Source organism: Ictidomys tridecemlineatus, chromosome 10, assembly GCF_052094955.1.
Source record: "Ictidomys tridecemlineatus isolate mIctTri1 chromosome 10, mIctTri1.hap1, whole genome shotgun sequence".
Taxonomy (NCBI): domain Eukaryota; kingdom Metazoa; phylum Chordata; class Mammalia; order Rodentia; family Sciuridae; genus Ictidomys; species Ictidomys tridecemlineatus.
This window is the reverse complement of record NC_135486.1, coordinates 8,215,938-8,242,777: the sequence shown is the minus strand read 5'-3', so window position 1 is coordinate 8,242,777 and position 26,840 is coordinate 8,215,938. Positions and strand designations below refer to the sequence as shown.

Sequence of the window (26,840 nt, the reverse complement as noted above, 5' to 3'; positions counted from 1 at the left end):
TTTTGTTCCTGGAGTTCTGGACTGTCTCATGAGAAACAAATAACGAGAAATTTCTTCAACAAATTTAGGTATGATTTAACGTATGCATTGGTACTGTGATGGTAGATTTTTAATATAGACCTCTAACTCATTAAATACACCATTTCTGAAACTTTAAACTTTCTTGAGTATTCACTATAGAGAACTAGAAGCCCTGCATTTGTGTTGGCTGTAGCATTTACTAGACAGCACCTGAGACTAACCTATTATCAAACTGAAGGGGCACCAGAGCAAGGCTAAAAACAAACAAGTCAGACAACAAATGATGTTGGGGCAGGAACCAGAAGACAGGAACGCCCAAGTCACAGAACTCTAGGTGCACCCTGGGACAAACCATTTCCACAATATCAAGGACTGGAGTTTTACTGCCACCAACAGGACAGCAGGCATTCTTCAGGCTAGTATAAAACTGCAGGAACCATCCCCAAACAGATTCTGTTCAGATCTTCAGACTTCTAACCTGGTTGTTGACTGCAGAAATGACATCCCTGACTTTAGTCCTTCCTTATGTCACCATCTGCAAGCACAGAAACTAGACCTTTGAGCTCAATGGGAATGTCAGACGCCAAGGGAGCTAATGTTCCCTTTCCAGTCTCAGGTATGTGGTTTTCCACTTCCCCTTTTGCCCTGCGGTTCCCCAAGTCCTGCAGGGACAGTGGCAGGTGGAGAGGCTGGAGCCCAAGTTAGTCCTTCTTTTCCATGACGGCGAGAAGGTCGGGGGGAGTCGTCCTTCGGAAGGACAAGGAAATACTTACCTAGTCAGCCTGCTGCTAAACAAATAACTGGTTTTTCAACTCTCTTTAATAAATAGGTCCTAATTCTGGATTATTATTATTTTTCGATTCTCTATGAAGCCTCTTTTCTCCATTCCTCTTCTCCCCGTTTGTGACACCCCCCCCCCCAAAAAAAAAGCTGAACACTGAAGTAAATGGAACGGACAGGACAATTTTTGAGGGAAAAAAATCAAAAGTAAGCAAACAGATACAATATACACAAAATATCTTTTAAAAAATAATAAAGTGCTGTATAATAAAGTTTCCCATGAGCCACTCCGAATCACGGTGATGACAGATTAAAAAACTGCACAGGGAAGCTTTCTCAGACTATGGAACAGGCTTTCTACTCCTCATGTGAGGCAATTTGATCCTTAGTAAACAGAGGTGGTCAGACTATGGCCAGCTGTGGCAGCAGAGGGTCATGGCCACAGTGGTGGGCATGGCAATCCAGAAATGGAGTGTGAGGAACGAACTTTCCTGAAAGAAGGCAATGAGGATTTTGCTGCGGCCACTTCTAGAAAGTGAGCCCCCTAGGTTAGACAGGAAGGAGTCAAATTACCTCTGTAGGAGGACAGAGCTCAATATAATCTGCATACACACAGGTTATATCCTAAGATCCCCCCACATGTAAAATGACTAAAAATGAGTGCAGCAAGGTTGTGGAATACAAGACCAATTTAGAAAGAGCAAATTCATTTTTAGATATTAGCAATTAAGAAGAAAAGTTAGATTAAGAAAATAATCCCATTCACAATAGCATCAACAAAATATTTCAAAACAAACTTAAAAAGAAGGGCAAGTCTTTTGTACACTGAAAATTATAAATATTATGGAGAGAAATTAAAGACCTAAATAAATTAGAACTTTCTGTTTTCATAGATTGGAAGACTCAATATTAAGATCCCACACTCCTCAACTGATTGAGAGATTGAATGCAATCCCTATTAAGATTCTACTGTCATATACATTCTGTTATTCTTTCTGCCAGGTGGGGACAATCAGATCAATGACATATACTTCAATTTAGCCCTATATATACAGTCTCCATGAAGAGTCAGTTTCAAGATTTATACAAAGTAGATAAAAAATATCAGTCACTACTGGTGAAAAACACTCTCCTTCTATCTTTTCTAACTAGACAAATTCTCAGAGATGATGTTTGAAGACTGCCTAAATATTGCTAAAGATATAAAAAGCTTTTCTGCACAGTGACCAAAGAATGACTCTGCCCAAGCACATCTAGGTTAACAAGCTCAGAAATAAATGGCCATAATACAGAAAAGTAAACATGTTAACCAGGAAGACAATTAACATCTATAGTATTGGGCTGACAAATAAAGTTCTGATAGCCACAGGGGTAGGCCTGGGTTACCTAAAAGACTAATGAGCATGTGTTGAAAACACCAGTGGACAGGCCACCAAAAGTATGGGAAAGGTAACTTGGGAAAGATGAAATGTCCAAGACTTAAAAAGAAAATTAGATATGATAGGAAAATCAGAACTTTGTTGAACTTCCTTATACTTGTTTAGAATGTAGTATTGCATTTAGTCTGAATTACATAATGCTTTAATTGATTAAGTCTATAAAGGTCTTATTCTAGTCCTGTCTGTTGAGAGGGCATGTTGGAAAGTGATTTGTTTTGTTTTGGTTTTGGTTTTGGTACTGGTGACTGAACCCAGGGGCTCTTCACCACTAAGTCACATCCCCAGCCCTTTTTAAAATTTTTTAAAAATATTTTTAGTAGATAGACACAATACCTTTATTTTATTTATTTATTTTTATGTGTTGCTGAGAATCGAACCCACTGCCTCATACATGCTAGGCAGGTGCTCTACCAATAAGCTACAACACCAGCCTCCTTTGTTAAATTTTTTATTTTAAGATAGGGTCTCGCTAAGCATCTTAGGGCCTCATTAAGTTGCTGAGGCTGGCCTCAAATTTGCAATGCTTCTGGCTCAGCCTCCCAAGCAGCTAGGATTACAGGAATGTGCCGTCACCCCAACTAAGTGGTTTTGATTTGTTTTAATGACAAAAATTCAAGATCAAGATTCATGACTTCATTAAAAGATAAAAGCAAATATGTTTGTGTTATTCTATTTAAAATAAAATTTCAGATATCTTTCCTAACTTGTATAGTAATTTTGGCATAAAAATTGTCCATATACACTGGGTGCAGTGGTGCACACCTGTAATCCCAGTAGCTTGGGAGGATCATGAATTTAAACCAGCCTTAGCAAAGGCAAGGTGCTAAGCAACTCAGTAAGACCCTGTCTCTAATAAAATACAAAATTGAGCTGGGGATGTAGCTCAGTGGTTTAGTGCTCCTGAGCTCAATCCCTGGTACCATGCACTGACCCCACAAAAGAACTGTCCATATACAACCACAAAATGATTTAATGAAAAAAGCACATTTTATGAACTTCACAAAAAGCACGTGCTTGTGAATCACAAGCAGCAATCTGCTTCTAGAGTTTCAGAGGACCCATGTTATTTCATGCTTTGTTTAGAATCAAGGTGTGTAGAGGTTATCTATCAAAGCTCTCTAAATCTGTCAAGAAACCCTCCCAAGAAAACTTTTGAGGGATTCCAAATAATAATGGTGGATCTAGGAACATATTCTAAGTACTTTGTAAATGACAATATTAATCATTATCATGACAGCTAACATTTATTAGGCAGTAAAATTTTCTAGACATTATATAAAGAACTTTTATATACCACCTTAATTATAATAACAATGCCATAAATTAATTTTTATTATTATTTCAAAACCCAGGTTCAGAGCACTTAGAGTAATTTGCCCAAGGTCATCCAACAGGACTGAAATTAGAACCAAATCTGCAAGAGTCTGACTCAACCACCATCTGACTCAGGGAAAGGATAGGCCTGAGCCTTTATGAGCAAGGCAATTATAGCCTTCAACAGCAGGATGCCATCTTTGTCTGGGTTATTTTCATCAACTCTACAGCAAACATCTTGCTGTTACCACACTATTAAGGCTGTATTAATATGTTGATATAAAATCCAACAAGGTAATTATAATAGAATTCTAAAATGTCTTATAAATTTCCAGTTATCAGGGAAAGAACTGCAAAGTGAAATGCAGCAATTTCTTTCTAAGTCAGTGTATTATAGAATCCTTTTAATAATTCAATTATATGTTTAGGTACTCCAGGGATGTAATTATGGAAAGAAGTATTTTAAGAAAAAACCCTTTCTTCATTTTGACAGAAAACATGTTTTAACTTTCAGATTTCTCACATTATCCAACTCACATAAGGGAAAGCACCTTTTAGGTTATAGGAAGAAGTACTGGGATAGCAGGATTAGATGGATTATAGGAAAACCAAACTCAAAATGCACAGCAATAAAAAAGGATGAGAAGGAGGGGAGATCCGAGTTTCCTGGAGAAGCCATCTTTCTCTAGGTACAAGAACCTAGAATGACTCAAAGGCTTATTCCAGTTTCAAACACAAAGAGCTAAGGTAGTTTGATAATTTAAGACTGAAACAAACTTACCTTTAGGAGAGCCAAGGCAACATGAAAGATTATGTTCAAACCCTGAAAGATAAAAGGGACAGTGAAAATCAATACTATCACACCTACAACTGTTTTATTAAGTACTACCCAAGACTTCCATACATCATTAATATAATCCCTAATTGCTTTAATCTTCACATACAATACTAATTAGTTAAACCATAAGATTTTTTGAAAAGGTATTTTGCCCCTCTGAGATTCATAGTGAAAAATTTACATACTATTTAATTAATATTCATATAAAATTATTATTTTTCTTCTATCTACTTCTGGGTTATTTGTCTGTGGCTAAGGGTTGCAAAAGTCATGTTCCTTGCTCAAGATGGCAAAAATAACACAGAAGTGTAAAACCATTAATTGAAATTCCTAATCCTAGTTCAGACATCTAGGTGACAGAGTTAAACTGCCAGTGGCAGACAAAACCAAGCCAGTCCATGCTACTGATGCTCTCGGGATTTCCAACATCATCCTTAGTGTTGTATTGTTTGTTCTAGTGCTTTCTTTGAAGTGCAAAAACTAGAGGTGGAAATCAGGGGCTATCAGCCAGACTTCCTTTTCCTTTTCTTTACTAAAAATCCAGAGCACTATTTCAGTAGGGATAAACTAAATAGCCTCTGGAGAAGAAACACTGGAGCTGAGGTCTGGGCTCAGCCTAAAGACTGAAGGAGATGTTGAGCAGTTACATTTAGGAGACAGGGAACCTTACACAGTTAAGGTGACAGAATCAGAAACAGGCTGCCCGGAAAGGTGCCGTTTTCTCACCATGTAAGTCATCATACATGAGAAGAAAGATCTTTCAAGCGTGAGCTGATAGCTTCCAAAACTATAGGATTCATTCAGTGTGTTCTCTTCACCATGGTGACAAATACCACCTATGCCTTTTGGATACGGAGCTGTATCAAACATATTATGAAATAATAAACCATGCCTTTTGTATCCAAAATCAGAAGTGATGATTAGGATTGGATCCCAGAGTGCATTCCTGCTATGATTTGCTAAGGTAGCCTTTCATATTCAACCACTAAAACTATGACACAATGTAGAAAGGGTAAACGATGAGCACAAAACATTTGGTTGGCTAAGATACAAAATTAAACTAAAGGTTTTGATTTTGGGATTACTCAATCAACTCTTTAAGAAACCAAAAATGGTAAGAAGTAAGTATAACCAGGACAGGAGACAAAAACAAGTTGACATAGATGATTCTAGACCTGCTGTGATTATAATCTGCCAGTTAGAAAAAAGAAAGAAGACTATTCTAGATCAAGAAACTTGGGTTATAATTAAGCAAAATTGGTTCTCACCCACTAGCTGATGCCCACCTGCCAAATCTTTTTGTTGTTGTTGTTGGTTCAAAAGAATTCATTTTGACATAATATTAAAAGCAAGGAATATAATTTGTCCAAATTCAGTCCCCAGGTCTTCCCCTTCCCCTCCCTTCCTCCCACTCCCTGTTCCTGTCCCTCTACTCTACTGGTCTATCTGCTATTTACTTATAACTTATTGGTCTATCTGCTATTTACTTATATATGTAATATATATATATATATATTTTTAAATTAGTGTCTTGTTGGATGTATATGATGGTGAGATTCACTGTTAGGTCAGATTCATTCTACCGTCTTTTCCTACCCCATTCCTTTTTCTTTCCCTTCTTTTCCCTTTGTCCATTGTACTAATGGTTCTTCTATCCTTTTTTTAGAACAAATCTTATTTTGGATTAGTTTCCACATATCAGAGAAAATATATGACTTTTGACCTCTGGGGGCTGGCCTATTTCACTTAGCACGACAGTCTCCAGTTCCATCCATTTACTGTCAAATGCTATAATATCATTATTCTTTATGGCTGAGTAATAATCCGTTGTGTATATAGAGCACATTTTCTTTATCCATTCATCTGTTGAAGGGCACTTAGGCTCCATAGCTTGACTATTGTGAATTGTGCTGATATAAACATTGAAGTGGCTGCAACACTATAGCATGCTGCTTTCAAATCTTTTAAATATACTGAGGAGTGGGATAACTAGGTCAAATGAAGGTTCCAGTCCTAGTTTTTTGAAGCATCTCCATACTCCTTTCCAGAGTGTTTGCACTAATTTTCAGTCCCACCAACAATGTATGAGTGTACCTTTTTCCCTGTAGCCTCACCAACATTTATTGTTCTTTCTAGTCTTGACAAGTGCCATTCTGACTAGAGTGAAGTGGAATCTCAGTATGATTTTAATTTACATTTCCCTAATTGCTAGAGGTTTTATTTCATACATTTGTTGACCATTCATATTTCCACTTTTGAGAAATGTTTGTTTAGTTCTTTGCCCATTTATCGATCAGGTTATTTGGTTTTTTGGTGTTAAGTTTTTGAATTCTTTGTATATCCTGAATATCAATGCCCTATCTGAGGAGCGGCACCTGCCAAATCTTACAGGACAAGATAAAGAAGACCTGCTCCCCTGCTCCCCAGTCCTTCTACCCCATATCACACTGCAAGGCAGCAATAACTTCTCACAACCAGTGTTTGTCAACCTGCCACCAGGACTAGATCCAACAAGTTTCTTAAGTTGATGCTCAAAATGTAAGCCTCTCTTGTCTCCAGTTCTCTAATCTTCATATTGCGCTGGTCTCCCCTGCTACACGAGGTTTCCACTCCTCCTTTCCTTTCCAAGTCCTTGCATGCTCCTCTTTGGAAACTTCTGCACATTCACCATCTCTGCTGTTCTTCTCAACATTCCCCCCACCTCCTAGCTTCCATTGCAGCAGTGAAATCTATGATTCTCATATGCTGTACTATGATTCTTGTTTTTCAAAATGACTGTGATAAGCCCAAGATTATATATGTATTCAGTAGCCAGGATCACCCCACAAGTCTTCTTATGTTCATTTTCACCAAAAAATGCTGGTGTGATATATATAGAAAGTGTTTAGCTAGTCTAAATTTTCTGTGGTTGATTCTTTTTCCTGTGTACTCAACTAGACCAATTTATGGAATTATCCTCAAAATACAGTAAGAGCCTCTTTTCTTCAATTATCTCAGAATCAAACTATGAGGTAACGAAGCTTTGAAAAAGAAACAAGAAACAAGATCTTAAAAAATTAAGATCTCTAAACATTGAAAACACTCTTACCAACCTCAAGAGAAAATTTTGTTTGGATTTTATTTTATATGTATTTCTAATCAGTTTGGCGATAAGATTCTAGAATTTATAGATAGTAGAAGTAGCAAGCTACAAAACAAAGCATGTGAGCCAAAATAAACTTTCTCTCTATTAGTGGTGTCAAGTGTTAGTTTTAATAATGGAAAGCTACTAACACAGTGAATGAATCACTCTTTTGGGTCTCTCTTAGTGAGTCCTCTAATTTCTAAGGGATGAAAATGATTCCTTCCACTGAAAGACAAGCAAATTTTCAGAGTGGACAATAGAGAGAGAGCAAAAATGTGACTCCTACCAAAACCAGATTCTATCATTTGTCTCCATATTAAAAACACTCACAAAAAGGACCTGACTGAACATGAGGCAATAAAAACTCAGCTCGCTGTGGAAAGAAAGGGTCACCACCTTCCTGCAGTGACAATAGATCGAGATCAGCAAGAAGCAGTGGTTCCTTAACTGATCTGGATATTGCTGTGTCAAAATTCAGTCGCAGTCCTGGCAACATCTTTGCTTTTAAGAACACCTACAAGTAATTGCCCCAAATTGAATAATTGCTCCAAAGTGAAGATCACAGTGTTCCTTGGTAGGCCAACTATTGAGCACCCACCCTGCTGCATAAATAAAGGTTGACAGCTGAGCACTCACTGAAACAAAGACACTGAACATCTTGGCTCTGATGAGCAGGCACTCGTGGGTTCAGAGGGAGCTGACAGATTATGTGAAAAGCTGTCAAAAAGCTGTACTGACGGCACTGAGAGCAAACTATGCAAAGGTAGTGTCAAAAGTACCAGATGCACATCAGCACTTGGCTCCTTAGGGGTAAAGTGACAGGGAAATAAATAGTATGCAGAAGTGGAGATCAATAGGCAGCAAGAGATGATCTAATCCAAAGTGGCCAAGGTGGACGGGACAGGCCCAGACGAAGCCAGAGGGCTTGGTGTGCCAACCTTCCTGACCATCCCAAGTGGTATATACCACCCAGAAAAAGGGTGTGACTAAATTAGACAGCATATAACTCTGCATTTGGTAAGTACTGAAATTTGCTAGCAATCTCTATTAAATCATGTACTGATTGTCTACTATCTCCAACATTTTATGTTTTCCCCACTCAAACCTCTCTACCACTCGTTATCATCTTAGAGATGAGAGACAGGCTCAGAGATATCACAACTGTTACAAAGTGGTAAAGCCAGCATTAGAATTTAGTTTTCTGTCAGACGAAAACAAATTCATGCTCTGTTTACTAATTTTATCTCAGTTTTTTATAGTCAGTGAGACTTACAGATATATCTGTGATAGATTAAAGATGGTCACAATTCTTTGACACTTTTCCCACTGAGAGGCTGGGTCTCTGCCCTCTCTTCTGAATCTGGACAACTATACCACTGCTCTGACAGACAATGTGATGGAAGTGACACCATGACAATATATGGGCCTAGTCCTTCAGAGACTGACAGCTCCCATGTCCCCATCTGATGGCATAATCACTCTTGGAAGCCAGCCACCATGAAAGAAGCACAACTACACTTAGACCCTCGTGCTCCAAACAGCCAGAAAGCCGCTAGGGCACCTGGAGGACCAGATGTCACTGACAGAAGAAAAACTGAGGATCACCAGGGCGCTGCGCATGTGAATGAAGTCATCTGGCAGTGAATCAGGTTGTCCAACCAGTGTCATGAAGATCAAAGGGGAACCCTGCAGTCGAACACGTTCCAATTCCCAACTCAAAGAAAACAAACAGCTCTTTTAAATTTTCACTTTGAAATAATTTTAAATTTAGAGAAAAATTCCCCCAAATATCTGAGGTTTTACATAACCACAGTTCAATAACCAAAACCAAGAGCTCAGTATGAAACTGTTGTCAAATGCACAACTTATATCCTCTGAATTTAGTCGTTGTGTCTCCTTGGTCTCCTGTAATCTGCAAAAATCTTCAATCTTTTTATTACATGTTCTTGACATTTTTGAAGAGTACTGGCCAATTATTTTGTAGAATGTCCCTTAATTTGATTTGTCTGATGATGTTTCTTTGTGAGTGAATTCAATAGCATAGAAGTAACACAGTGTTCTTCTCAGTGAATGTTATCAGGAGGTGACATAACATCAGTATGTCTAACCATACAATCACTGCCTTTTGGTGTGTGTGGGGGATGTTATTTACTTATTTGGGTGCTCAGGATTGAACCAGGGTCTTGTGTAGAATCACTGTCTTAAAGTCACTCAGTTTGGGTGTATTTGTTATGTGTAACAAATGACAGGTCACCAGAATAGAATCCTGTTGGCTTCTCTTTGATAAACTTCCTCCTCTATGATCTCTAAGAAATATATTTTTTAAAAGAACAGGAAAATGACAGATAATTGCCATATAAGGAAGCAAATATTAGCTGCTCCTAAATATATGTTCTAAAGCAAGAATATTGTCACAAGTTAGCTAAAGGATCTTTATTCATTCTGCTTCGTATGTTTTAAACTATTTGAAGTTCAACCTGTTAGGATGGCTGAATCCTGGAATTTGATGGGAGTGACCAGAAAACCAATGTGATTTGAGTTTGGAGGCTTTTTTCTTTATGCCCACTAGAGGTCAGGAGTGTAGCACTGAAAAATCAAGCAAGAGCTTTTTTTTTTTTTTTTTTTAAGGATTTTGAGAGATGCTTCTAATGGCGATTTTAAATTGCCCTTATTATCTTATTGTCTAATTTTTTGAGTTCTTTGTATACTCTAGATATTCGGGCTCTATCTGAAGTGTGAGGAGTAAAAATTTGTTCCCATGATGTAGGCTCCCTATTTACCTCTCTTATTGTTTCTCTTGCTGAGAAAAAACTTTTTAGTTTAAGTAAGTCCCATTTGTTGATTCTTGTTATTAACTCTTGTGCTATGGGTGTCCTATTAAGGAATTTGGAACCCGACCCCACAATATGTAGATTGGAGCCAACTTTTTCTTCTATCAAACGCAGTGTCTCTGATTTGATATCAAGCTCCTTGATCCATTTTGAGTTAACTTTTGTGCATGGCGAGAGAAAGGGATTCAGTTTCATTTTGTTGCATATGGATTTCCAGTTTTCCCAGCACCATTTGTTGAAGATGCTATCCTTTCTCCATTGCATTCTTTTAGCCCCTTTATCAAATATAAGATAGTTGTAGTTTTGTGGATTGGTTTCTGTGTCCTCTATTCTGTACCATTGTTCCACCCACCTGTTTTGGTACCTGTACCATGCTGTTTTTGTTACTATTGCTCTGTAGTATAGTTTGAAGTCTGGTATCGCTATATCACCTGATTAAGGACCTGAACAGACACTTCTCAGAGGAGGACATACAATCAATCAACAAGTACATGAAAAAAATGCTCACCATGGCTAGTAGTCAGAGAAATGCAAATCAAAACCACCCTAAGATACCATCTCACTCCAGTAAGATTGGCAGCCATTATGAAGTCAAACAACAAGTGCTGGCGAGGATGTGGGGAAAAGGGTACACTTGTTCATTGTTGGTGGGACTGCAAATTGGTGCAGCCAATTTGGAAAGCAGTATGGAGATTTCTTGGAAAGCTGAGAATGGAACCACCATTTGACCCAGCTATTCCCCTTCTCAGTCTATTCCCTAAAGACCTAAAAAGAGCATGCTACAGGAATACTGCCACATTGATGTTCATAGCAGCACAATTCACAATAGCAAGACTGTGGAACCAACCTAGATGCCCTTCAATAGACGAATGGATTAAAAAAATGTGGCATTTATACACTATGGAGTATTTTGCAGCACTGAAAAATGACAAAATCATGGAATTTGCAGGGAAATGGATGGCACGAGAGCAGATTATGCTTAGTGAAGCTAGCCAATCCCTAAAAAACAAATGCCAAATGTCTTCTTTGATATAAGGAGAGTAACTAAGAACAGAGTAGGGACAAAGAGCAGGAGATTAACATTAAACAGGGATGAGAGGTGGGAGGGAAAGGGAGAGAGAAGGGAAATTGCATGGAAATGGAAGGAGACCCTCAGGGGTATACAAAATTACATACAAGAGGAAGTGAGGGGAAAGGGAAAAATAATACAAGGGGGAGAAATGAATTACAGTAGAGGGGGTTGAGAGAAAAGAGGGGAGAGGAGGGGAGGGGAGGGGGGATAGTAGAGGATAGGAAAGGCAGCAGAATACAACAGACACTAGTATGGCAATATGTAAATCAATGGAAGTGTAACTGATGTGATTCTGCAATCTGTATTCGGGGTAAAAATGGGAGTTCATAACCCACTTGAATCAAAGTGTGAAATATGACATGTCAAGAACTATATAATGTTTTGAACAACCAACAATAAAAATTAAAAAAAAATTAAATTGCCCTTATGTCCACTACTTCCTTACTAATATAAAATATACAAAAAAACTAGATGATTTCCACACTCCTTTCCCCTCACTTTTATTATATATTTCCATTTTTATTATAGCTTTTTTTAAAACTTTTTTTTCATAAACTAGTAGTGAATATTAAAGAGTTTAAGAATGGAGAGGGATGAGCACTAACTGGGAAGAGACCCCTTTCCCTGCTGGAGGTGGGGATTTTATGGTGGTCCCCACTCCCCACCAACTCTTGATCTTGTGGTTGTGGGAAGAGGAAAAAATAGCTGCTTCCCAGGGAATTCTCGAAGATCACATCCCATACCTCCAGACCTCACGGCGGATGCCCTTTGTGCTTGGCAACCCTTCCCTCCACTTGATTACCCCGGCTCTGCCCTACTATGAGCTTAGACGTCAACGCCTCTGCAGAAGCTTTCCTGGCCTTCCGTGGCTGGCACAGATTCCCTTGTTAGTGCTCTTGAAAGCCACCCTGCCCATACCCCAGCACCCATCCTGTGGGTGCTGCCTCTGGTTCCCTTAAGTCGTGTGAGGACAAATACTGCCGGTGCCTTTATTGATATATTCCCATCACTCACAGTAGATACTTGATGTTAGTTAAATGAATGTATGAAATTAATAGAGTTGTTAAGAATAAGAAAATGGACTTTTAATGAGAATTTAAGATAATGAAATACTGATCAAAGTAATTTATCCTTATAGTTTCTTGATATTAGTGTCATTTTTTTTTTTTTGGATTGCTGAGCCTCCTTTTCAAATTGTTTAGTAATACATGTTACCATACCACCCTAATATGATATCAGATTTTATTTGAATTATGCAAAAAACCCTCATAAAGTGCTAAAGATATTAAGGTAATATTTATGCATTTTAAAATGAATACATATTATTCTATGAGAAAAACAATGATTAATAGAAAGATGAAAGTTGGGATATACTGCAGACTAGTTTTTATATGTCCTATCAGATTACTTGAAAGTGTTATGGGCCAGGAGGTATGGGCAAACAGACTCCATTTTACCCTGAGCCTCCATCTGAAATGCTTCTTCATGGGAAAACCCGGCCTCTGTACCTACAAATAGTTGCTTAGCACAGCATACTGGCAACACACAATGGCAAAATTGTTCCTTCTAATCTCATACACTGTACTTGTGCTATGTGCCCTAACCAAATAGAATGTTAATGTTTGTCTAGCCTTTAGTAATCATTCTTTGAATTGTACTCAACTAGGGTCATTTTGACCCACTTCCTCTTCTGCTTATGATTTTAGATCTCATGATTTTTGTTTATGGTCTTGAATCATAGCAACAGCTATTTATGATTAATGTACTGACATGCTTTACTTGTGGTATAAATATTTGCTCTAACCTTGGAGGGGGTTGAAGGGTGTAGACTTGCAATCTGCCCCTTGGCCCACCAGCAGGTGAATCTGGACCACCAGCTGGTGAATAAATGTTTCATGTCCTGTTTCAAGATTGAGCAGGTGATTTACTGAAATCTCACCATAAAGCAGCAGCAAAAAAAAAAAAAAAAATGCTGAGGAATTATTTGGATAGCTGTTGAAAATAGGAGGGCTGTATCAAATTTCCTGTGCATCTTCACTGATCTGTGTCTGTGTGTACACATGCCATTCCACTTTAATGGGAAGCTGTGCAACTGCTTACTTGAAAGCTAAGATGAGTTAAGCTTAACAAAAATATGAACAGAAGATGTGAATGGGATAACTTTATTTTTAGTACTAGGGATGGAACCCAGGGTCTCATGCATGCTAGTTAAGTGTTCCCTAGCCCTGAATGTGGTAAAATTTTGAGATATTAATGATGAGGAAAAAAATAGCATACGGTGAAAGCTAAACAAAACAACAAACTCAGTAGATTAATTTTATAAAACTGGTCACAGAAGAGATTTCAGAGAAAACAAGCTATAAATATTATTTTCTTGAAAATTCATATTTGATCAATAACAAATGTGTTCCCAGATTTTAACATAAATACATACTACTTGATTTCCCAGAAAGCATATTTCTTACTGAAAGAGCCAACCACATAATGCTTTAGAAACTGTTAATAATTATTTCAATCTGAAAATTTTAAAGAGTTTTTTTTTTTAAAGAGAGAGTGAGAGAGGAGAGAGAGAATTTTTGATATTTATTTTTTAGTTCTTGGCGGACACAACATCTTTGTTGGTATGTGGTGCTGAGGATCGAACCCGGGCCGCACGCATGCCAGGCGAGCGCGCTACCACTTGAGCCACATCCCCAGCCCTCAATCTGAAAATTTAATCAGACTAAAAATGTTTATAAAATACATCAGAAATGAGACAAACTCCTAAATCAACATATTCCGTTGAGTATTTTGATTTTCCCACAGTACTAATATTTAGATTTTAGCAAAGGTCTTATTTCTATAGCTTTTGATATTTCTACTCAGGCAAAAAGTACAAGCATAACAATTTAAGAGCATACTTTCTTCATTCAACTTAACCATTCACACATCAGGGAAATGTAAAATCAGCACCCTCTGGCCAGTGGGCTATAAGAAATATCCACTCCCACTGGGAGCAGTGGCACACACCTGTGGGGTTGGGAGGCTGAGGCAGGAGGATCATGAATTCAAAGCCAGCCGCAGCAAAAGCAAGGCACTAAGCAACTCAGTGAGACCCTGTCTCTAAATAAATATAAAACAGGGCTGGGGATGTAGCTCAGTGGTCAAGTGCCCCTGAGTTCAATCCCTGGTACAAAGAAAGAAAGAAAGAAAGAAAGAAAGAAAGAAAGAAAGAAAGAAAGAAAGAAAGAAAGAGAAAAGAAAGGAAGGAAGGAAGGAAGGAAGGAAGAAATGAGCTTCCAGTAAAGTTTCATAATTTATGTAGCAAACCATTTGCCAGTAGTAATTAGCTATCATGGAACAAAATATCCATGGCTTGCGGTACCATGAGGTATACAGTCAGTCAGTTAATAACTTCAGTATATAATTCAGGACATTCAGCACACTCATGTTTAACTATGAAATGGATGAGAAAGCGTGTTACTTTATTAGGAACTGATGGAGAGAAAGGTATCTATCTAAGAGAAGCAGGTAATTAAATCACTCATACTCTTAAGTTCTTTCCCAAGAAGCCCTGTCCTCACATCAAGAAATTAAACTGGAAACCACAGATCTACGTACTGTAGTAAAGACGAGATAGCCCTGTTTACAAAAACATGGCAGAATTAGTTCAGTTAATTGGTCTGAGATCTATTACACACACACACACACACACACACACACACACACACCACACCACACCACACCAAGTTAAAAGTAAGAGCTATAACAAAGTAAAGACACCTAATTATCAAAGGGTGCCCCAACAACTGGAATACTGCAGTTGTTGCAAAAATTCTACAATTGTTAAGAAAGGCTCTAGAAGTCCTGTCAAATCCATTGCCATAGAAGCATAGTAAATTAAGCCTCATATTAAACAGTATGGCAGTTCTCTGTAGGAATTCATTAATACTACACTCTAAGCCAAAACTTTTAGAAGACAAATATCACAGTTCAATTTCTGCTCCTATTGTCTTTAAGTGAGTATCTCAACCTCTCTATGCATAAGATTCCTAAACAATAAAATGAAGAGCTCTGTTTCAGTGTCACAAAAGGGATTTATTAGCAGGTCCAAGATGGGCATTCCTCCCACCCTACCTGCAGTCTATCTAATAATAAAGCAAGCTTTGGGAACCACTGGTTTCTATGTTCTTTAGGGTTAAGAGAACTCAAAAAGAGAAAAGTCAGAAATATTAGCACAGCTCAACTGAGAAAGGCCTCAAAGAGTTGAGCAAGTCTGGATTCTACCTCCTTGTCCTTATTCCACCTGCAGCTGCTCTGCTTCAGCCCACAACTCATTCCACCAAGACAATTCAGGGTGAAACTAGCAAAATGTCTGATTATTGGCTCAGTTTCTTTCTACTTCTTGAACTTAATTTCCCATGTTCTTTGTGGCAAGGACCCCATTTCCTTTCCACAGACAGCCAGCTGACTAGGACAGAAGCTCAGCTTAAGGTAACCACTCCCTTGAGACATCTCGGGGCTCCAACACCCTCAAAGGGCCTTGGTAATGTCAGCTTAGGCTCCCACCATCCCTTGCCCACACATCTCCCATCAGTGTCACGGCCATATCCACCTCCTGGTCACTTAGTTTTCATGTGTGTCCTTCTCCCCTAGGAGACGAGAAACCCTTCAGGCCATGGACCATATCCACGGCTCTTCATAACCTCAGAGCTAGATATGGGCATATCTTAAAAGCTTAATAATTTTCAATAATTAATTTCAAATATTAATTTGAGTTGGCCCTATTATCTAGATGACTGAAAACTGGGAAGCTTTCTATTTATGGGAGAACAATCCAGGCTTTAAATTTCTTAATGAAATGAGAAGAGTCATAAAAGGTCAAACTGCTTTACAAAGAGTAGGAGGGATGGGGGGAAAGTGCTGGGGAGTGATATTGGTCAAATTATATTGTTATACTGTGTGCATGTATAAATATGTAACAACAAATCCCATCAGTATGTGACACTATAATGCACCAATTAAAGATGTGGGAATAAAAGAAATATAAAGAATATACATATACATAAAGTTGTTTTATTTTGAAAAAAGGAAAAAAAGATTGCTTTCTAAAATTAAATGAGCTTTCTTTCCACTTAAAAAAAAAAACTAACAACTAAATAGATACGTGTGGTCCAAAACAATCTGGAGAATTATTAGAAAAGGCACAAGAATTTTTAGCATATAAAATAAGCAGATATTATTTGTATAAACACTTTTATTTTATTTTATAGCTGAACAAAGATCAGCTCATGATCTGCTTCCAACTCTGGCACATGTCTTTGGTTAGAAAGTAAAGAGTTGTACAATATAATATTCAAAAGGCAGAACATCAGGATAGGTAGATTATAGCCCATCCCCTAATCTTGAGCCTCTTTTTTAATAAATGGCATTTGACTTTTCCCTAAGGCCAAGTTTCTGCCTTCTGATTCAGTTCTGGTCCTGATTCTTAATTTTATCTAGTCACTGTCTACAGGCTTGCTCATTCTCCAGGCCCATTTAGGACAGGCACCTCAGTTTACTCACTCTGACCTGTTTCTCCTTTAGAAATGAGGCCCTACCTCAAAATCATCTCTCTTCAGCTAGGACTCTGAAAATTTTAATGAGCCCATCTTCTTCTCTGAATATTACCATCTCTTGAGCTTCCCCGAATCATACATGGTCTTCTAGCTGACTCCTAGATGACCCCATCAAGTCCTGTGGCTTTAAATACATAGAATACACTGATGTGTCCCAAATCAGCATCTTTAGCTTCTGTATCTCCTCTGAACTGCAGCTTTATATAATTGTGTACTTCAAGAGCTCTATTTTCAGATTGTAACAGAAATCTCAGCCTTGTCTAAATCTAAATTCTTTATTTCCTCTACAAAGCTGTTCTTCCTCTAATCTTTGCCACCTTAGTTAATTACAATTACATTCTTCTAGCTACTCTAACAAGAGCCTTGGATTCATACTTTCTTTCTATTGCAACCCACAATCAATTCATCAGCAAATTTGGGGGGCTCTAATTGTAAAACATACCTTAAATTTAACTTTTTTTCTATCATCTCCACTGAGCCCACCCTAGTCCATGCCACTGTCACCTCTTGATGAGGTTAATGCAACAGCCTCTTGGTCTCCCTATCCCTGCTCTTCTCCCTCCCAGGTTATTCTCCCCATAGTAACCAGAGTGACCCCTTTAAAAGAGATATCAGCTGAGCACAGAGACTGGTGTCTGTATCTCAGCTACTTGGGAAGCTGAGGTAGAAGGATCATCTGAGCATAGGAGTTTGAAACCAGCCTAGGCAGCATAGCAAGATCCCATTTCTAAAGAGAGAGAGAGACTGACAGACAGACATCAGATCAATTCCTCTCTCAAACTCCTCCTTTTTTTAAAAAAAAAAACTTATGCATTATAAGCTTCATTGGATCAGAGCTTGGACCTACTGATTTCATTGTTTGTGCCTGCTTAGTATGTAACAGTGTTAAATAAGTGGGTATCAAAAGAAAAAAATACAAGTACAAGGGAAGGCTGCATGTGGCATAGGGAGCCTAAGAGTGAAAGGTCAGTCCTCTGGGGGACACCTGGATGCTCACAAAGCAGGGGAAGCTTGAGTGATGTTTTTAGGAATGAACACAAGTTGGTTGCTTTCAAGCATTGGGAGGAAGCAGTGTGAATCAAGATCACAGCAACTGTAAATGGACAGAGAAATGATGTGGTTGGTTCACTTTGGGAGTGGCGGGGATCCAGTGGGCAGAGAAAGGGCACCCCTTCACTCCTGTGACTTAACACATGTGGGTCCCAGTTGTTAGCAGTCCTAGAGATACCTGGGCAACCTACCAGAAATTTTAGTTCCCTTGAAGTCTTACTTAATTCTTGCTTTATCTGTTTGTGGAGGGGCAACAGACTGTGGCGGTTTAGAGAGGAACTCTGGAATGAGGCTTCCCGGGTCTGAATCAACCTGTCCCCTGCGTGTAACTGTATAACTTAGGGCCAGTTACCTAAACTGTCTGCACCTCATAACCAGAAGCACCTGCCTCAAGGGGCAGCTGCAAGGATGAAATCAGTTGCCACATGCAAAGCACTCAGAAGAGTTCCCAACACGTAGTAAAGCACTGCATGTTCCGGCACAGTATCATTTAAAGCCCCCCAAATGGAACTCAGAATACTTATGGCAAGTTATTCAAGATTCCAAGAATCTGCTACAAAGGCTATATATCTGCTATAAAGGCTATATATTTCTTGTTTAACTTCTTTTTTAAAAAGTCTCTTCTCTCTCCCAATCAAATTGACCATATCTACAACTGTCTTAACTGATGACATAGGATGTTTGACATGGATAGGTGTCTAACAGTCCCTTAGATGAACCATGTGAGATTACTGAACTGGACGGCATCCTGGGAGGGTATCCATTAGGCCAACTACACGAAGCAGATATTGATAATAAGCAGAGAATTCAAGAAAGATATAACCAGGAAGTAAAATAACCCTCCTGTTGCAGCATTTACTGACTTCACTGTGCAGATCTGCCTCACATTTAATTGCTGGTATTGCTTTTGCTATAAAGTGTAAATTTACTTCCTTTGTTCTAACCTCAAAGGAAATGGAGAACACCTGGTCACAATTTTTCATGCCATTGGGGATGCTTTTGAAGAGATCCTTTCCACAGTTAAATATTCTTCTCAATTCTTTAATCTGTCCTGATGGGTATTAATTTTCTTTCTTCTGTTGTTGCTGTTCTCTGATGAATTTTCAAAACTCTTATCAATCTCCTAACAAAAAATAAGACTAGAGGAATTCTGTAACATGGTTCAAATAGTGCAGTCTACTATTCAAAAATCACCTTTTCTACATAGAGTATCAACCTTAATCCCCGATCCTGGGCTGCCTATATCTGTGTAGACCCTGAGACCAGCCAAGGTTCTTATAACATTTACTGACATGTTTATACAAGTCTTCATCTTTTAAATAAGGAGTTATCAGTCCAAACTACCTGTAAGGGCTAACAATCCATGCTTCTTTATGATGTGGCTACCCTAGAAATATATATCCTTGGTTTTCTGATATCAAAAATAAGAACAGATTGACCAGATTCATGGAGACATGGCAGTCTTTAAGTTCTAGGTCCAAGAATGTGGCAAGGTAGGTACCAGCATTACCAGAACAGACTCTGGAAACCAAGATTCATTTAGAAAATATGCCAATAGAATCTAGCTTTCTCAGACTAGAGGAGTTTCCAGGCATCTTGCAAATTTGATTATAGGGGGAGTCTTTATGAATAAAATCAAAGATGAAAAGTCAGTAATGGTATGGAAATGCCATACCAAATTCTCAATTTGGAGTTCTAGGTTAAAGGTGTTTGTTTAGTTTTGCTTTCTGTATTACCCTTGGGAAAAATATATCCCAAAAAGTATTGTAATCTATTTTTCACAGATGTTGTGAAAAGCAAGAGAAATCCAGAAAAAAAATTCCAATGTACACTGGATAAGTTCCCTTTGAACAAACCTAGCATGACACTCATTTTAGAAGGCTATCTAAATATCTCCAGGTAGGATGGCAGTGAACCATGAGACCACTAGGTGATCAAAGGTATATGAAAATTTGAGGCCCATTTGCTAATGTTCCTTCTAGCTTGAAGAGTTTATAATCCTACAACAACAAAACTGATTCTTACTAATTTTGTCCTTGAAATAAGGTAAAAGGGAAACCCACAGAACCTAAAAATAATAATGCTTATGTGAAAGAGAAGGACTGTGTTAGGTACATGACAAGTGTTATCTCATTAAATGTCCATGGCAAGAGGATTGAGAGATGCATATTATCTTCTCACAGAAAGAAAACAGGGCACTCAGAAGTGAGGTGACTTGTACAAGGCTGAACAGCCCATAAGAGCAGCTCACACCAAAGGTGCCCGTAGAGTGACCAAAACAAACCAAGCAGGCTTAAGTCAAACAGCCAACAGAGAAATCCACTGATTGCCCTCTCTGGGCAGAGCATTGCTTATACTCTAAGAAGAAAGGTAAGATGAGCAAGAAAAATCAAAACAATGAGCACAAAATCTTGTGGTTCATGCATGTGCTGGATATAGTCAGATTTAAAAATGATTTTACATAGAAACAAGTAAATAAACCACAGAGCAGCAAGTTTCAAACAGGCTACTCTTCCACTTAATTTTTTTTCACTTAACTTATTTTTGCAGCTTTCTTTTGGGTACCACATATCTGTTCTACCAAGTGATTCAAAATACAATCCACTCTCCATGAACAGCAGATGGCACCATGCATCAGTGAGTGTATGACAAGAAGTCATAAAAATCAAGCTGTCAAAATTGAGGACATGATTCAGGTTTTTCTAACCTGAGTCAGACAAAGCTTTTTTTCCTAAGCTTTATAATAGTGACAGATAACTTAGAAGACTTCATTTGGTAATTCACTCAAGATGAAAAATTAAGTTGTTTTTTGATTCAGCCTTGCTGATCAAAAATAATGTGAGGAAACAAAAAGGGAAAGAGGCATCCTAATTTATAAAAAGCTTCCTGAAAAATCAATGTAGAAATAGAGCTTATTAATAGCCCCCAAATCCTAATAAGATAATCTAAACCTAGTGAAGATTTCTAGAAGAATAAAAACTCAAAGGGAAAATTCAAAGTGCTAAATTTATTATGCAAACACAAATTTAATATACAAGTTAAGGATCATAAAATAATTATGCCAATCAATAAAGGTAATTCATGGTATTGTCCATTCTAGCTCCTGGGGAATTGTATTTTTTTTCCAACCAACCTCACTGCAATTCTCTGACTCCAGAAACTGCTTCAGACTCTCTCGGAGCAAAAACACAGGAGGCACGCCATGGGAACAGTGCGAGCCCTTCCTTTCCCTGGCCCAGCAAGCGAGTGGACACTGCTTCAGAGGCTGTCTCATTCTCGAAGACATGAGGCACCTGCTCTGTCTCCTCTCACAGACACAAGACATTCCACAGATACAAGTGCTATGAAAGTTACAGAAGGAAAAAACAAAGAGGAAAAATGAAAATAAAAAGTAAAGTGAGGTAAAACATTGATGCTTCCATTTTATAAGTCTAAATTCACTAAATTTCTTTTCCTAGATAGAAAAGTTGTTTTAAAGAAAAATGGTCAAGTTTCAGAAGTAAATAACAAAAGGCAAACAAACCTCACCAAAAGTTTCTCTGAATTATATTCCTCATTCTCAACCTTCAATTTATATACATAGTGTTTTTTGGGGTCTGTGAGGGGTAATATTTTCTACTATCCCAAATAGGTATTTTTCCTGGGTGAATATAGCAGTGACACTTAAGAGCTTAACCTACAGGTGGCTTTCCCCAGAACAGGTACTCTCCCTGGTCTCCTCAGCCCTTCCATGCACTCACAACAGGGACAGCACCTTAGAAACACGCCAATCACCCTGCAACTGCAGCTTAAAGATCTTCAATGGCTCCTCGCTGCAGATCTTCAGTGGCTCCTCACTGCACATCTAAATATGCCATCAAACTGGCATAATTATCAAACTGGCACAATTAGCCAACTGCCGTCTGTGTTCTAGAAGTTTGGGCTTTCTTTTAGATCCTCTAAAACATGCAATTCCCTCACTCATCACTGGGATTTATCCTACTCGTCCCTCAGATCTCAGCTTTAAATGTCACTTACTCAAACCGACCATTCTTGAAATCTCAATTTAAAATACATTTCCCTGTTACAAAATCTTGAGGCAACTTAGATTTTCCCTTCATAGCATTTGTCATAATGTATAACCATATATGTGTGTGTGTGTGTGTGTGTGTGTGTGTGTGTGTGTGTGTGTGTGTGATTTATTCATACGTAGCTTTTAAAATGTGTTTATAATATGTATGTCCATTGGTCTGTTCACTCCATGAATGCAAATACAATATCTATTCTGTTAACCATAGTGTATCCATTAGGACAGTTCAATGTCAGCATATATTAAATGTTCAATATTTATTAAATGAATAAATGACTGTTATGATTTGGATCTGAAATGTACCCCAAAAGTTCATGTTTTGAAGACTTGATCCTGCATGCAGCAATGTCCAGAGCAGGGCTTTTTGTAAGTGATTGGATCGTGAGGGCTATAACCCCATTAGCAGCTTAATCCATTTAATGGATTAATAATTCAAATGACCTACTGGAAGGAAGTGGAAACAGCAGGCAGGAGTGGCATGGTTGGAGGAGGTACGCCACTAGGGGCAAGCCTTGGGGACTATATCTTAACCCTCTCCTCTCTTCGCTTCCTCTCCCTCTCTCTCAAACTCTCTTTCTCTTTCTGCTTCCTAACTTCCATGAGCTGAACAGCTTTCCTATGCCACACTCTTCTGCCATGATGTTCTACCTCATCTCAGGCCCAAAACAAGGGAGCTTGTGGACCGAAATCTCTGAAACTATGGGCCAAAATAAATTTCTCTTCTGCTTAGTTGTTTTTCTCTGATATTTGTCACAGTTACAAAAAACAGATACAATGACATTCCTTTCAGTGAGTATCTTCAGTTCCCTAGATGTTGAATTGATAAGTTATCAGCTAAGTTCTAGAGACAGAGCCTCACTTCAAGTACAAGTACAAGCTGCTTCTCTGTTGGCTTCCCTGGCTCCCTGCTAATGCTACAAACACCAGTCCAATCAATGTGCATCCATGTATTTACTCCTTTCGATACCTTTAAAATAAAGTACTGTGTTCCTTTTAAATTCCCATACAAGCCATTAATAAACTAACCTTAAAAGTCTAGTTATCCTGCTGATGTAACATAACACATTAATGTATTCTATGAGTTCCTTTTCTCCAAATATAAAAGGTGCATCAGAGAAATGGCTATAAAAGGAAATCTAACCTAAAAATTTTGCATACATTGTGTAATGCGTTCCCTCCTCCATAATTCTGCAAAAATGTAGCACTGTTAGACAATTTGGTGTTATATCACATACTCTTAAGTGTATTCTTAACACAAAAGATAGGCACATATGCTACCAGGCAAACTTAAAAAAAACCAACAATAATCTACAATGTCAATATTTATTCTTAATGTGTATATGACAGTTGATATTTCAACTCAATTATTTTGGTGGTCTCAAATATACCTTTCTAAAAACATCAATTCCCCCATGCCATTGCCTTCCAAAGGTTTCCCATTTGTATAACTAAACTTGCCAAACAGAGGTATGTAAGACCTCTGAGGTGGAGGGACTGTGTGAGGAGAGGGAAAGCCAGGGCAAATATGCTGTCTTTTTGGACAGACAACTTCTATTTGAATATGGGAAGAAAAAGCATACTAAGACAACTATAGCTGTATTGTGCAGTAAAATGCAGAATTTATATGCCTTTTTAACAGATGATATTCAACCTCAAAGAAATTTGGGGGACTTTTTTTTAACAGGAAAAAGCAGACCCACCTTCATTCTCTATTTGTCAAATGCTTACACTAAAAGGATCCACCTTGTTCTCCTAAATCTTCATGAATTAGACATTGTTCTTATGATCTTATCTCCAAGGGATCACTATTATCAGTACACTATTAGGTTGAAGCACAGGAAATTGATAATATTTAATAATTTTGGACTTATAAATTCATAAGATCCAAAGTAATATAAGAATCATCTTATTTTATCTGATCACAAAACCTGTCTCTTTCCAAGAATGTCTATTGGTTCTGTGTCCTCATCATCAAGTACTATGACTGGCATAAAACAGTCACAATAAATGCTGGCTAAGGGTTCACCCTGGGTCCACTGCACACGGCAAGTCCAAGCGAGCATTGAAGTTCCATTTGATAGAACCCCATGCTTCAAGCTGAGGCACAGAGGATGCCTGTTAGCAGCTAATAGTGTAACCACAAGCTTCAGAAAAAGTGGGGAAGTGAGAAGAGCTTTTCAAAATCACATTCCCAGACCTGAATTGAACAGAACATCTGCTCTACAGCACACATGGGCTGACACGAAGCAAAACCATTCTAATAAACTGTCCATGTAGGAGTGGACTCTATAAAGGATTATCTATTTTTATTGTTAAAGAAAGAAATAGGTTTAAACAAAGTATGAGTGACTGGAATCAACCACAAAGAATTTATTGAGTATCAAGATGTACTTCCCCCTCTTTTTAAAAAAAGGTACTTGTGAATAGAATTTTTAAATACCTGTGTTAAATTTGGGGAAAGGAACACTTTCAGATTTTCAAGAGAATTTTAAGCTTATTGTTTATAGGGTGCTATTAATGATCATATACATTTTCCAACTCAGTGAAAGCACACATCTGAATAAGCCCACAGGTACTCTTAACAGGAAAAAGCAGGCCCACCTTCATTCTCTATTTGTCAAATGCTTACACTAAAAGGATCCACCTTGTTCTCCTAAATCTTCATGAAACAAAATGTATGCCTATGTTTAATAACAATTTGTCCTGCTGCAGCACTGCTATGAAACAAATCTGATCCAGAGACTATTGCTGAGGAAGTTTAGCTCTTAAATCACACATCTGCTCTTTGTCAACTTGGCTTTGTTGATAGGCCCATGGTAACACATAACTAACAAACCTTGAAAAAAAATCTGCACATCAAGGTTTTACCCCCAGAATCAACACTAAAACCACCACGGAAACATTGCTGGATATTTCCTGTAAATTTCCTGTTTCTCTGAATTCATTACCTTGGACATTAGCTTACTTCCTAGAATTTGTAAAATTAATGAATTCAAAGAAATGAAAAAGGGGCACTACCTCATGCCTCTCCACCTCACTCTTTCTCTTCCAGAGAAAGGACAAGCCTAGATCATTCAGTAACTCCCATGTGGAACAGAAAATTGCACCCCAGTAATTCTTTGCTTAATGTTGTTTGCATTTGATTAAAGTGATCAAAAAATACCCATCTTTTAATCTGAGTACATTTCAAGGACTATGTACATACAACTGTTAATAGCTTTCTTTTAATAGGAAATGAAAACCTGAGGATATTTATTAGGCATACAGATTTCCTAGGGCTTCAGGGGAAAGAATCTTGTGCCTGAGATGAGCCTCTAGAACTTCTATGTTTAACAAGTATTTCCTATTACTCTAAGTTTTATAAAACAGATAAAATTTGACCGTTTAAAGTATACATTTCAGTGTTTTGTTTTTTTAATAGTCACAGGTTGTACAACCATCAACACTAATTCCAGAGCATTTCCATTCCCTGTCACCCCCCACACCCATCCTCACCCCCCTCCTCCAGCCAAAATCCTGGACTGCTGTGCCTGGGTTCACATTCTCAACAGCTTTTTTAATCACATTCTCAACAGTTTTTTTTAATTCATTCTAGTAGGCCTGCAAAGTATTGGGTGTGGCTTTGTCTTGCATTTCCCTGATGGCTGATGATATTAAACATCTTTTCATTATTTTATTGACTACTTGTATTTTCTTTGGGGAAATGTTTATTAAGATACTTTGTCCATTTTTAAATTGCATTACTTGTCTTTTTATCGGGTTGTAAGAAGAGTTCCTTATATATTTTAGACACAAGGCCTTTATCAGATATGTGATTTACAAATACTTTCTCCCATTCTTCATCCCACCACATTCTTGACAGTATGTTTTTTTGTTGTTTTTTTTTTTACATAATCTTGAAACACAAATTTTGGTAAGGGCCAATTTATTTCTATTTATTGTATTTGTGTGGTGCTGGGATCAAGCCCAGGGCCTCATGCCTACTAGGTAGGCTCTCTACCATTGAGCTACATGCCCTGCAATGAAGGAGATAATCTGCAATTCAGGTTTATCAATGTTCTTCAAAGAAAATCCAGAATTATCTTTACCAAAGCATTAAAAACTGGTTCATATTTCTTGGAGAAAAATACACAGATAAAAAATACTGGCTAGCACAATTTTAAAATGCTAGAGAGAAGCCCTTAGAAACCCTCCTTGCTGTAAGGAGAGGGTGGCCCCCTACCTGAGGGGTCATGGTCCTTAGCCCTCTGTGGTGTGGCTGCAGTTTTGCCAGGGCTTTCTCTCCTGTCCTTCCCTATCTCCCAGGTCTCTACTACTGTCTCTATTATCTTCACACAGCCTGGCAGAGCTGGAGGAAAGTTTTAACGTCTCTAAAGACTGGATGAAGACAAATGATACCAAGGCCCTCAAAATGAACAAGCTTATTAAACATTAAGTACCAATTAGAATCCAAGTTTGACAACAGGTAAGCCAGACTAGATTTTTTTCCTCCTCTATCATTCCCTCATTTCCTTTTGGGACTAGGTACCCACTGACCAAGGACAAACAAAGAGGGTCTTCTAGAATACAGTTCTAAGCCCAGAAATGAGGTGGAGACTCTTAGAACAAATCTGCCCCAGGAGCCATGGTGGCAGAGGGAACCATGTTTGATGTATTTATGGTAGAGCCGGGGGCCAGGGCAAGAGGTCTGCATTCACTCTCTTCT

The 26,840-nt window shown here is 38.2% G+C and overlaps 1 protein-coding gene across 19 annotated transcripts in view; it reads right to left on the bottom strand.

Annotated features, from left to right (window-relative positions):
* The window catches only part of Rabgap1l (RAB GTPase activating protein 1 like), a 581,968-nt gene that overhangs the window by 173,257 nt on the left and 381,871 nt on the right, over positions 1–26,840 (bottom strand). For all 19 annotated transcript variants that reach the window (XR_013426383.1, XM_078022342.1, XM_078022343.1 and 16 more), the window contains one exon: positions 4,336–4,377. Coding sequence is in view for 18 of the 19 variants with exons in the window: in XM_078022342.1 (XP_077878468.1) it covers positions 4,336–4,377 (42 nt within the window). In the remaining variant the exon portion in view is untranslated. The remainder of the gene's footprint in view (positions 1–4,335; positions 4,378–26,840) is intronic.